Source organism: Canis lupus, chromosome 18, assembly GCF_011100685.1.
Source record: "Canis lupus familiaris isolate Mischka breed German Shepherd chromosome 18, alternate assembly UU_Cfam_GSD_1.0, whole genome shotgun sequence".
Classification (NCBI taxonomy): Eukaryota; Metazoa; Chordata; class Mammalia; order Carnivora; family Canidae; genus Canis; species Canis lupus.
The window spans coordinates 43,458,707-43,473,064 of record NC_049239.1 but is presented as its reverse complement, the minus strand read 5'-3'; the positions used below and the strand labels follow the sequence as shown (position 1 = coordinate 43,473,064).

Here is a 14,358-nt window from a genome sequence, read left to right as displayed (position 1 = left end):
TGAGGGCAGAAACCTAAAATGAAGAAAGCAGTCATTAAGAACAGCAGTTCTCAAACTCAAGTGCGTATCAGAATCACCTGGAAAGCCCGTTTTACAAATACAAACACCTGCGCCCCTCCTGCCCCATTCTTAGGTGGCTCTTTAGGTCTGAAGTGCTGTCTGTTTCTGATAAGGACCCCATGTATTCTAATGCAGGTCGTCCGAGGAGCACAGTTTGAGAAGCACTAATCCAGAGACTTGAAGAACTGCTTAGAATAATTGTACCCAGACAAAACAGCAATTAGCAATTCATTTTCAGAAGAGTTTTCATATGGTATTGGGTAAGAGATCATCTCTTGGGGAGAGATGTCACTTAGTGGGAATTAAAATAAGGTAAGTCAATGCTCTGGAATTGACTCCTGGGAATGTCTATTGGCCCGACAAGCTCACCTCTCTGAATATTATCACAGTGAATTCCAAGAGGTAACACCAAAATGAAGGGGAATTCCAGGCAGAAAAGCTTGAGGACAGGCCAATTACCCACAAAAACATTCCTTGGCAGACAGAGCTTGACATTACAGATGGAGACACCCACCTATACTTACCTGTGCAAAGAGGGAGATGCTCTATTGTCCCATTAAACCCTTGCTCCCTGTTCTCAGACAAAATGGCACTTCTTGCCTTAAACGGCGGTACAGCACAGCTATCCAAAAAAGCTGGTGTCTTCCCTTCCACCAATGACTGAATTCAGGGACAATTGCTGAATGCTTTGGTGCCTCTGGAGGTAAGGGGCAACCAAGACCTGGAAAACCAGAAACCTTTCTGTAGCGCAGGGGTTTAAAGTCAGACTCGGTGGACACAGGGTAAGCAAAACCTTGTTCAGAAGCCTGGATCCTGTCTCCTGGGTGAGAGGAACACTTCCCAAATGGGAGCTTTCTAGTTACTTCAGCTCCCTAAGTGGCAGATGGTGCCTACTGAGAATCAAAAAAGCCTCACTAGGAGGCCTGAGAAATAGCTCTTGTCACGAGGCATGCAGCAGCTGGCTAGCCGCCCTGAGCCCCTTAGCAGGACAGCAATGGATTACCACATCTCCTCAGCAGACTCCTCCAACTGCATTCCCTGAGCTGCCAGCCCCATATGTGACATCTTGGCTTCCGCCCTGTAGCTGTTTGCCCTCAGCCAGATGTTTCTAGCTACTTATGGGAAAGAGGAACCTTGCTAGGATGGAGGACTGGCAGGCTGTGCCCAGGAGTTGGGCAGGAGCCCTGGCTTCCGGAAGAGGCTAGAGATGTCCATTAGTGTTGCCAAAATCAGATCCTGTCTCTTAATGATTATAAACAATTATTCCACAATTAGGCAGGAAGGGTTTAGAAGAACAGCTGTTGGGACCAGGATTTTAGGTAGTGAAAGGCAGGTACTTTTACCATCCAAATCTGCTAAAGAGAAACAAAAGAATATTTAAACCTCTGTGTCCATCCTCAAATATCTAGATAAGAAAACAGGCCTGTGAACTTCCCATGACATCCTCTTCCAAGCAACTAATACCAGATATTTCCAAAGTCATCTGGAATTCAAGAATCGGGAGTTTCCTGTCAGTATGATGTCAAGAGCACAGATTGCCTGTTTCTTCCCTTTCAGAGGCTTGGTGGAACATGCTGTCCCCTATCACTGGTTCTGCTTGTTATCTATCACCTAGAAATGCTAAGGAGGATGCTTTTCTTGAGATTCTCTTCCATTCATTCAGCTTTTCCTAAATGTCAGGTTCCTTATTAGGTACTCGGACTTCATAAACATGACACAGATATGGTCTTCATTTCTGGGAGCTCACAGGTCCATAGATGGAGAATGACATGGAAACAAATAAGTGAAGTCTGGTGTGATGAGTGTTAACATGAGCGCGAGTAACAAAGCATGGTGGTGGCACAAGAAGGGAGTGATTAAGAAAGGTTTTGCAGAAGGGAAAGAGCTGCCAAAGTCAGGTTTGAGAGAGAGAAGAGCAGGCCAGGTAAGAGGCACACTGGCAAGAAAGAGCCTTCTGAAATTCAGGATGCTTGGAAAATGACTCAGTAGAGTCAGATAGAGCGTCCTTGTAGGAGATGGGAGGAAGAGGCTGGCATCGACCACGCTAGGCCACCCACTCTCTGTCAATTTCTACATAATGGATCCTATCTCTACCTTTTTCTTTAAAACAAATGCTTCATCCCAGGCATTAAACATCTATATGCATAGCACTAAATGAAGGACCCTGGGGGATACGCCCCTAAGGAGCTTACACTGAACCTAATTGGGCAGATTAAACATACACACCACTCAGATAAAGAAAACACAAAACAACACATAAACATGCACATAAAACTATAAATGGCACCGAGAGAGAGTGCTAAGGGAATTCACAGGTTCTTAGCTTGAGATGGAGCTTAAATACCATCTAATTAGAGAACCATTCAAATGCTCAATTCCCCTTGGCAAAAGCAAATGAGTCCCCATGGGAACTCAGTCAGAAACCAGTAGAGTTGAGTCCAGAAGGCCACTAACCCCATGATGCCCATAAGGCTTTTTATGGCAATACAAGAGACATCCACCTTGGACAAAAGAGGGTCTCAATAGGACCTTTCTCTGCTAATGAAATGGATGAGACTGTTAAGAGCATAGCAGCTACCCAAAGGCCTCATCTTCTAACATGATTACAACCCATAGAAAAGAACACTTCATAGTATACCATGTATCACTTTTTATAACTTACTTCCTCAAAAAAATTTTTTTAATAAGCATAAATATTTCATTGGGTCCTTTATGTATCTCCAGACTAAAGGTCTCACACTGAGGTAAGGAGGTATTCAGTTTGGGCTTCATCCGAAATACTTTCAGGCCTCTGGGGAGTTCAGCTCAGGAACTAGGGTATGAGAAAGCTCCTGCCTTTTAATAGTCCAAAGCTTCTAAAAGTGAAGCCTCCTGGTCAAAGATGGGCTGGACTGCGGTCTTTCTCACTCCTTACAGACATGCTATTTCTAGTCCGTGCTGGGAGGTCACACCATTGTCCTTCACTATCCTACCAAGTCTGGAGAACTGCCCTATGATGGAGGCACAAGCCATGGCACTCACCCTCATGGAGGTCTCGCCACCATGGGCCTGTTGCAGCCTGAAGACTTGGGCCACCATGTGCTCTGTGGAGGGATGCAGCAGGATCCTCCTCGAGGCCAAGCCCACCATTACGTATCGGCCCATTGGCGATAGGCTCACCGAAATGGCATTGGGACCTGAGAGCCAACAGAACAGAGAGACGTTTCCCAGAGTTCTTGCCATTACAAGGAAATAACACTCCCTCTCAGTCTTTTCTCTTTACTTCCAATTTGCACTGTTGGTTTCCCAGGGGCTCTCTCATAGGAGTGCAATGAGGAGGACAATGGGAAGGCATGTCAAGTGTTGGATACAATGTATGACATATAGAAAGTACTTAAACGCTAACCACTGTCATCACAGAATCACATCTTAAAAAAAAATTGGTACCAGTCTGCAAACACTACTTTGAAATCTATTTTCACTTCACATATTATGATCATTTTTTCCACCATTAAATATTCTTCTACAAGAGCATTTTAAGGGCCAAGTGGTATTCTGCCTTATTGGTGCACCACTGCTGATTTAAGCAATTCTTCACCATTGGGCATTTTTCTCTATGATAAGCCACACTGCTGTGAACACCCCTATATATAAATCTTTGTACAGTTTTCCGATTATTTCCTTAGAAGTGGGATTGTTGGATCAAAGAGACCATATTATTTAAGGGGCTTCTGATACACAATGCCAAACTGCCTCGCGGTGCATGAGTGTACGTGCTTCCCCAAGCCGTGAGCAAAGCTCCTCCTTTATCTGGAGCCATCAAAACAGGAGCACGTTGGTGATGCTAGCATGGCAGGAAGGACTCTGATAGTCTTCTGCAATGCTACCAGCCAGGACTCCTGCAAAGTAATCTTCCTCTGGCCTGTGCCCCAGAGAAGCAGGTACAGGATATGACCATTACTCCAACCTAAGCTGTGCCTCACCTAGGAATGCCCATGCCAAGGCACCAGCATCCCTCTGTCACTAGGTTGGGCTTCCTATCCCTTACCAAATCGCTTGGTGTAGAGCATTTCACCCAGGTTATGGGGGGCCAACGAGTACACTGCCAGGATGCCTTCATCAGGAAAGCCCCTTTGGCTGCTAGGGATGAAAGCTGCTAGGAGCTGGCCATCTGCAGAAATGTCACAGCTGGCATCATTGTAGATCTTGCAGTTCTGCACCAGCACATTCACGGAAGCTGCATCAGACAAAGAAAGAAAAGAGGGTAAGAAAGTTTGAGTTGATGGTGTGAAAAATTCTGGGCCAAGAAATTTCAGGGCCTTTCTAAGGGCCTGAACCCTCTTCAGAAATGCTAAAGGCCACTTCATCAATCAAACTAAAATATGATGGGACAAGCAACAGAAGAGATAGAAAAGATATGTGTCTTTTACCACGTTAATAGGAAATGACAGATCGTCAACACAATCACAACCACCTGCTGAGTCTTAGCTCACACTTAGGAAACATCATTTGAGAGAGATTAGATAAGGAAAAAGTTATTAAAAATTGTTCCTAAAGAGCCACTCAACAGGTGTTATTGTCCAAAAGATCAAAACTAGGATGAATGAAAATGCAAAACCACTGATTCCAAGAGAAAGGTGATGCAGGGAAGCTTCCTTGGGGTGAAGGTCCTACTGCACAGCTGCTATGTGCCCTCAGAGAAGTAAGTCATTTCATAAGTTTGGGTCTTACTTTCCGATTTCAGAGAAATGGAACAGTTACAGATTTCAATCTTCCAGACAGCCCCTAACACCACAAGAGAGGACAAAGAAAAACACAGCCCAGTCATGGCTGAAGGGCTAGAACCCTTCCTTTCTCACTAGGCTCTAGGCCTTATCCATACCATAAGCAACATCCAGGGGCAGCCTCAGCCTGTACTTAGCAGCTACTAAGAATTAAGCCCAGGGTCAGCCAGGCAGCAGGCTCAGCACAAGGGAGCAGGGTAAGGGTGAGGGTGGGGTGGAGGAATGTATCAGTGGGGAAGTGGAGATCCCACTCCACACAAAAGGACTAAGGAGATGTTGGCCAGCACTGGGCCTGTTCCTGCACGCTTGTGGTTTGGTTTTCATTTGAAATCTCCGAAGCTCACTGTGTAATTCCCTGCCAGGAGGAAACTGCTTACCCTTGATGTGAACCGGGGAATAGAGTGCCCAAACCATGGGAACAGCACAACACATCCAAAGGGACCATGCTCCTCTAGGCTGTCTCACTACTTCAAATTCACACGCAAAGAAACTTTTTGGTCTCTTTTTTAAAAAGACTTTATTTATTTATTTATGAGAGACTGTATATACAGAGAGATGCAGAGACATAGGCAGAGGGAGAAGCAGGCTCCCTGTGGAGAGCTTGATGTGGAACTCAATCCCCAAACCCTGGGATTACAAACTGAGTCAAAGGCAGACACTCAACCGCTGAGCCACCCAGGCATCCCACTTTTTGGTCTCTTATTTGGAGATTACCTGGATGTTCACTGTCAAATGCATTATATGGTTTAAAAAAAAAAAAACCAAAAAAAAAAAAAAAAACAAGAAGAAGAGGCGAAGCTCAGTTGCCTTCACAAGATTCCAGGTGATCTATTCCAGGAAGCCCAAAGGCAGGAAATTAAGGAAAACAAAACAAAGAACTGCTTTTCAGGGGTCTTGAGGCTTAGGGTCTCAGGAACACAGAGTGATTTCTAACACCCTATATTCATCCTCCTTTCCCTGTGTGCTGCTAATGAAGCCACAGAGATGACAACGTAGATCCCAAAAGACATCAGAACACATTGATTGGGCTATTGTGCCAACTATCGGGGGCTGACACCTACAGCACCATTACACATAAAACCGAAAGGGACCACAAGGGTGGCTCTGTTTGCTAACTAATAAAATAATGACATCCAAATATTCACTGCTATCACCATTAGGGCTCTGTACTGCTCAACTTCCAACCCACCATCTGCTCTACCCTGTGTGGCTAGATTTATCTAGTTAGCACTGCAACCGTATGCTCCTTACTCAGGGTCCCAAGCCTGGTGCCAAAAAGATGACAATCTTTCCTTACTTCTCTGGACTGACACATGATTCCAGCTGGGAATATATGAAAAAGGGAAGGGGAAGAAATAAAGGAACAGGGGAAGCTTCAGGAATGAGTCCATTTTGATTTTCTAATGTTGAGGCTGACACAACCATCAGAAAGATAAAAAGAAACTGTGACCACCAAATTTTAAGATGGTTTTGCACAATTACCATTTATTCCACATTAAAGGTCTTAAAAATGCATGGTGTGTATTTTATGAAAGGCTTTTCTATCTTACTGTTACATAGATCTTACTCGTGTGTTAACATGTAACTCCGTTAAACATATAGAAGCCTACAGTAACTCTCAAAACTCACCACCAAAGTAAAAAAAGCATTGAACTGCTTACTGCCAGATTAATTCCTAAGTGGGGCCAGGGTGGGAAGGAAAGTACAAGTAGGGTTTTCCTTCTTCTGGAAAGCTTGGCTCTAAGCCCCTGAAAAACTGGGCATATAGACAAAAAACATTTTGTCAGCCTCCAATCCAAACCACTGTGTTTGTGTTTACTACATTATAATTCCAAATCAGTGGCCACCTCACAAATTTTGTCCCCTCTCCACCAACTCCACCCAGTTTCGAAAGCACTCCCAGTCATTGCAGTGAGCACACAGACAGACATGCAAATGACAAATGAAAAGAGAATGCTGAAAATTCAAGCAGAGCTTCTCCAGCAGCAGGTTTAATTGCAGAAACTGTGCAGCTAGTGATCTAGGGTTTCGCTCCTGCCCTAATGAAAGGGATGTGGCAGGCACACAGTGATTTGGTAGCTTCGTTTCTGCAAGCACTGGGTGGTGTGTTTATAATTTCATTTTTATTTCAAAGTTCCAATTAGCAGCTTTTATTTGCTGTTCATTGTCTATTAATTTCCCACGTGGAAATGGAAATGTTCAGTTACATGGTGAGTGGTCACTGCTTCAACTCACTTGTGCTGCTTCTCCTCCTAAGGTTGAAATTTTGATGAGTTATTTTACACAGGTAGAGACTTCTTAGATCTGTTACTTGTTTTCTTGGGCCCCAGGAAAGTAATGCACTAATGACAAAGACAACTCACTCTTTGGACTTAACAATAATGTAAGCAGATAGAGAAAAACGTGAAGTGTAATAAAGCCTAAGATACTGGTAACCCACACACCACAAGAAATCTTTGTTCTGCTCCCTGCCTGGCCTTTTGACACTGCTTCTCAAGTGTTAGCATGCAACAGAATCACCTGGAGGGTTTACTAAAACACTGAATGTTGGGATGAGGCCTGAGAATTTGCATTTCTAACAAGTTTCCACGTGTCTCTGATGCTGCTGGTCTGGGACCACATGGGAAAACTGCTGCCTTACTAAACAGTCCTTGATCCTTGAGCTATGGCTCCAGCAACCTGCCCTGCACTTAAAGGCAAAAACACATGTGGGGAAGACTGAGGGGGCAGCTCAGAATGGAAATAAAGGTTAGGAAAGAAAGGATTTTTCAAATCAAAGCTGCTTAAGAGCTTCAGGGGGCAGCTCCAGGGGGAAAAAAAATGATGCAGAAGACAGCAGGAAGCCATGTTCCAGACTCTGCAATGTAATCTCCTCCTAATTATAAATGATTTCCAAGTGAAAATGCCCTAGCAGGGAATGGGAGGGGTTAGAAATACTGATGCCTGGAGGAGCAGATGGCTCTGCCTTCCTATCAGCTCCATAAATTATAAACAAACACCTTGTACAAAGATCGATTTGTAGCCTGTTGCTGGCTGGGAAGATGAGGCCATGGGAGCGATTAGCAGTTGCAGTACTTTTGCAAATGCATTAGATACTGATTTGGAAAGCTCAAAGGGGTTTAAATCAGCAGGAAAATTTCCTTTTGGCTATCTCTGAGGCCCTCAGGTTGCAGAATAAGACCTCCTACACAGTATTCCACATGACACTACAAGCCCTCCCCTAAGGCACCAATCACTATATTTCCTATGTCTGCCTTACAGAACATAGCTGTTGGATTTCTGAAGGCTGGTTCTGGCAAGGTACCCAAGTGACCAATCCTCTTTACCCAATAAAAGCTCACTCTTAAAAACCAAAGTGAACCCACTGAGCTATTTTTTCATGAAAGTGGTCTCAAAATTATGTCTGTGAGGCCTTTACATAAACTTCTAAACTTTACAGAGAGTAATTCATTAATACTGCATCCCAACTGAAAGAAACATGTGGCAAGAAGCTTTAACCTAACTCCAGAAAAAAGTTAAATGCCATTCAGGTAAGTCAGGTGGCCAGCAACATAGTGGCTTTTGAACACATGTAAAACTCAAGACCAGTGGCTCCCAGGCACAGGCTGTGCCAAAGCCAAAGGCTACCCTTCATTGAGACGTATGTATTTTTCAGAAATGAATCCTACAGCAAAAGAGATTCCCTACTTACTTTTTCTCATAGCTAAATCTATCAAGAGTGAAGATGTAAACTGTAACTAGACTTTATTAGGACCAACCAGCAAACAGTTAAGAGATAATGATGGGAAACTAAGATAAAAGTGACTGTTATTCTAGAGGGTAATACTATTGAAAGGAACACTAGCTATCATCAGACATAGATGCCCTTAACTCCCAGGATTCAGTTTTTCTTCTAAGGTCAAAACTCTTAAAAAAAAAAACTAGGTACTATTAAAAAGTAGGATTCTAACACGATGTATGAGCCAACCTAGTCAATCTCGTTGCATATGATGCTGCTTTCTCATAACTAAGGTTTTAAAGTTTCATGATCAAAAGAGGTAAGAAGAAACACAGAAGGAGAATTATAGAAAGTTGTAGCTGGAACAAGTTGAGGCTTATTTAAAGATTTTATTTATTTATTTGTTTATTTATTTATTTGAGAGAGAGAGAGAGAGAGAGAGAGAGAGAGAGAGAGAGAGGCAGAGACACAGGCAGAGGGAGAAGCAGGCTCCACACAGGGAGCCCGATGTGGGACTCGATCCTGGGACTCCAGGATCACACCCTGTGCCGAAGGCAGTTGCTAAACCGCTGAGTCACCAAGGAATCCCCAAAGTTGAGGCTTATACAAAACATCTTAGGGACGATCAGAAAGGCCAATCAAAGCTATGCCAGCAGCATATTCAATGCCTATATTTTGAATACTTTGCTTTTCTGTCAAGGCAAATGATCTGTCACTGGGTGGAAATGACATGCTTGAGAAGGGTGAGAAGCCTATTACAGATAAGGCAACAGGGTGAGAGCAACATCTTATTCATATGGACATCACTCTCCAGAGATGATGACTATATGTACCTCAGAATTCTAAAGACGAGAGCACGTGGGAATTTTTAGAGTTATGGCCATCACTCAAAGACTCATGGTGCAATTTTCTAGAAAAAGATATGATGAAAATAGCTAGCATTCACTGACCATTTAGTATATGACAGGCACTGTTCAGAATGCCTAACACTATAAACTAACTTAATTCTCATAACTACACTATGAGGTTTGCACTATTACAATTCTCATTTTATAGATCAGGAAATGAAAGTGGAGTGATTAAATAACTAACTAACCAAGGTCATACTGCTAGAAGGCAGCTGCCCAGGGATTTGAATTTAGACACTGTAGCTTAAGAGTTCATGTGTTTGGGGTACCTGGGTGGCTCAGTCAGTTAAGCATCTGCCTTTAGCTCAGGTCATGATTACAGGGACTGGGATAGAGCCCTGAGGCGGGCTCCATGCTCAGCAGGGGCCTACTTCTCCATCTCCCTCTGCACTCTGTCCCACTCACACACACATGTACTTGCTCACGCCCTCTCTTCACTCTCTCACATAAATAAATAACATCTTAAAGAAAAAGAGTTCAGGTGTTTAACCATCATAGGAAGTTGATAGAGAAATTTATCAAAGAACTACCTACCCCTATGCATGCAAAAACAACCAAGCAAAAAAGCAAGTAGGCATGCATGCATCAGGACCAGACCTTTAAAGTATAAAAAGTATAATTACAATTTTATTTAAACCATTCCAAAGAAAAACTTCCAAATTATATTTATAACACAAGCATAATAACATTGATACCAAAAATCACAGATTTCATAAAAAAGAAGACTGGACAGAGCCATCTCACTTACAAATATTAGTGAAAAAATCTATCAGCAAGCCACATGGAAGGAATTTTACATTAAAGAATACTCCACATCCCATATAAGGATGGGTTTAATATTACAGAATCTATTAACATAATGATTATACTAGTAGATCAAAGGAGAGGAAAAAAATATGATCATCTTCAATAGATACTGAAAAGTCATGACTAAATTCAATATCCATTCTTGATAAAAACTCTTAATAAAATAGGAATAGATGACTTCCTTAAAATGACAAACTAGTTCTAGTTCAACCTAAAAGCCAGGAATATGCTTACTGGGAAAAAGCTAGGAATGCCTGGCTGGCTCAGTCAGAGGCTCGAGCATGTGACTCTTGATCTTGGGGTCATGAGTTCGAGTCCCATGTTGGGTATAGTTTACTTAAATAAAACTAAAAAAAAAAAAAGTACTGAGAAAAAGTTAGAAGTTTTCCCACTAAAATCAGGAGCAATATGAGGATGACTATTATTTAACATTGTTTTGATGGTAGCCAAAGCAAACAAGAGAAAGAAATCACAAATATAAAACTTAAAATATAGAAGGTAAAATTATCATTACTTAACAGATAACAAACCTAGAACACCCAGGAGATTACTCTGGGTAACAATCATAATTAGTAAACGATTCAGTAAGATAGTACGATTTAAAAAATAAGCTTCTAACAGTAAACTTAAGAGCTGTATAAGATCTAGGGGCCCCTGGGTGGCTCAGTCAATTAAGCATCTGACTCTTGATTTCAGCTCAGGTCACGATCTCAGCAAAGAGTTTGTTTGGGATTCTCTTCCTCTCCTTCTGCTCCTCCTCCTGCTCGCATGCATGCACACCTGTGTTCTCTCTCTCTCTCTCTCTCAAATAAATAAATCTTTGGAAAAAAATGTATAGGATCTACATGAAAACTTTAAAACATTCCTAAGAACACAAGAGAAATTTGAAGAAATGGAAAATCATACCATGTTCTTAAATCTAACCATAAAGATATTGAATCTGGGGCAGCCCAGGAAGCTCAGCGGTTTAGCGCTGCCTTTAGCCCAGGGCGTGATCCTGGAGACCCAGGATCGAGTCCCACGTCAGGCTCCCTGCATGGAGCCTGCTTCTCCCTCTGCCTGTGTCTCTGCCTCTCTCTCTCTCTGTCTCTCATGAATAAAATCTTTTAAAGAAATAAAAAAAATAAAGATACTGAATCTCCTTAAGTTAACTTACAAATTTATTTATTTAATTTAAATATTATTTATTTATTTATTTATTTATTGTAGACACACACACACACAGACACAGAGAGAGAGAGAGAGAGAGAGAGGGGCAGAGACACAGGAGGAGGGAGAAGCAGGCTCCATGCCGGGAGCCTGACGTGGGACTTGATCCTGGGACTCCAGGATCACTCCCTGGGCCAAAGGCAGGTGCTAAACCGCTGAGCCACCCAGGGATCCCCTTAATTTACAAATTTAATGTGATTGCAATAATTACAGTAACAGAATTTTTTCAGGGAGGGTGAAGGGAAGAAGCAAAATAGTTTTAAAGCCCATACTGGAAAACAGAACTGCTTGAGCAGACAGGAAAATCTGGATTAAAAAAAAAAATAACAAGAGATGGGTCCTACCAAATTCTAAACACAAAACTTGAAAACTTAAACCTCTGTGGCAGGTATTCTCACATGAATAATCAGAAAGGTAACGAAGACAGAATGGATAATCTAGAAATACACCCAAACATACAAAGAAAAGTAAAAATAGGATCAAAGTGACATCCCAAATCAATGGGGAAAATGGTCTATAAACTGGTTGGGACTAAAGAGCAACCACATGGGGTAAAAGCTGGATCATATTCTGCTCATTTGGGACCATGTTAAACTTCTAGTGAATCAAAGCTTAAAGGTAAAAAAACTAAAATATAAAAGTACTAACTGATCTTCCTAATGATGACACAAAATCTGGGAACCATAAATGGAAAGTTGGATAATGTGACTACTTAAAATAAGTTCTATGACAAAAATAACCTTCAGCAAAGTCAAAAGAAATATGACAACTAGGAAACTCCTATTGTAAGTTAATTTTATGATTTAGAAAGAGCTCCTGTAGAACTGATAAGGAAAAGATCAGCAAAACAGTAAAAAATAGGTAAAGCACATGGACAGGTCAAGAAAAGGCAATATACACTACACGAACTAAGCATATGAAGAGGCACATGACCTGGTTTGTAGTATGAGAAATACAAATTTAAAATACCTGCATACTATTTTTTACCTATCAGATTTGCAAATATCCAAAAATACGGTAACACATTCTGTAAGCAAGAGTTTAGGGGGAACAGGCATTCTTATCAACGCAGGCAAGTGTATAAACTGACATAACCCCTACAGAAGGTGACTTAACAAGCATCTACCCAAATCACAGATGTACATACTCTTCCTAACTACAATTCCATTTCTAGGGATTTATCCTAATGGCTATTCTTACACAGGTGCAAAATGACAAACCGAAACATGTTTTCTATAGAAAAGACAAAAAAAAATTTTTAAGTTGCTCAGAAGAAGACTGGTTGAAAAATGGAACCTAGAGACTCCATTTGGATAATGGAATACTAGGCAGTCATTAACAAAGAAAGAGTAAACTCTTTATATACAAGTATGTAAGGATCACCAAGATATATTGTAAAGTACAGAAAGTGTACTTCACAGAAAATGAAGTGCGGAAAGAAGTGTGTGTAACATGTTACCATCTGGATTAAAGAGAAGATGGAAAAATATACATTTGCATTTGTTGGTATATACACACATACCATATCCTTGAAAAGATATATAAGAAACTGCTAATTGTTGTTGCCTAGGGGGATAAATAGCGGGTGGCTGGGAGCAGGGCTGGGAAACTTTTCACTGTCAATTATTTTAAATTTTAAAAGTTTTTTTTTTTTTTAAGATTTTATATATTTTTTTATGAGAGACACAGAAGGAGAGAGGCAGAGGCAGAGTGAGAAGCAAGCTCCATGCAGGGAGCCTGATGTGGGACTCGATCCCAGGATTCCAGGATCATCCCTGAGTAGAAGGCAGACGCTTAACCACTGAGCCACCTAGGCATCCCTAAAAGTTTTTTTTTTTTTTTTTTAAGATTTTATTTATTTATTCATGAGAGACACACAGAGAGAAGCAGAGACATAGGCAGAGGGAGAAGCAGACTCCTTGAGGGGAGCCCAATGCAGGACTTGATCCTATGACTCCGGGGCCATGCCCTGAGCTGAAGGCAGACGCTCAACCACTGAGCCACCCAGGCATCCCTAGTTTAAAAATTTTTGAATGGTGAATGTATTTCAGATTATAATAATAAAAAAAAAAACAAGTAAACAATATAAACAAAATAACTGGAAATAAATTATGGCAAAGAAGATTTGGACCAGAACGTGGAGATGAACAAGCAAACGTAGTATTCAACAAAGGAAAACGTAGATTGCAGTTGATTCCCAGCAGAGTTAAAGAAAAGATTATTGAACATGTGGCTTATAAGCACTTAGAAGGAAAGAAATGATTGCTACTGTGGTTACACTAAGATCAGGACATGAAAAATTAACCTCATTTTCATGGTGTGATAAGGATACCAAGACTGGCATATCGGGAAATGCCACAGAGAATATCTTAATTATTTTAAGGCATCTGACAAACTCTTACAACACTTTATAGACAAGATTACAAAAATAATATGGGTTTCAGGGGGTTTTGTTCCTTCTTTTTTTTTTTTTTTTTTTTTAAGATTTATTTATTCATGAGAGACACAAAGAGAGAGAGAGAGAGGCAGAGACACAGGCAGAGGGAGAAGCAGGCTCCATGCAAGGAGCCTGATATGGGACTCAATCCTGGAACTCCAGGATCAGGCCCTGAACCAAAGGCAGTCGCCCCACTGCTGAGCCACCCAGGTGTTCCAGTGTGGGTTTCAATTGTGAACACCATGCCCAGGGTGCTAATTCAGGAACCAAAAATGTCAAAGAGGGAAGTCCACAGCAACATCACACAAGGCCCAGTACAATGTCCTGACTGATCCACCATTTGTGATAGTAATCCAAAGGAAGATAGAAAAAGTGTATTTATCAAATTAGTAAGTGATGTAAGATTGAAAGAGAGGGACTGAATCCAAAAGACAGTGAGAGGGAGGAGCCAGGAAG

At 41.6% G+C, this 14,358-nt stretch overlaps 1 protein-coding gene across 1 annotated transcript in view; it reads right to left on the bottom strand.

Annotated features, from left to right (window-relative positions):
* The window catches only part of AMBRA1 (autophagy and beclin 1 regulator 1), a 170,062-nt gene that overhangs the window by 27,117 nt on the left and 128,587 nt on the right, over nucleotides 1–14,358 (bottom strand). Inside the window, 2 exon segments of the mRNA XM_038563409.1 lie at nucleotides 3,082–3,236; nucleotides 4,088–4,276. Coding sequence (XP_038419337.1) covers nucleotides 3,082–3,236; nucleotides 4,088–4,276 — 344 coding nt within the window.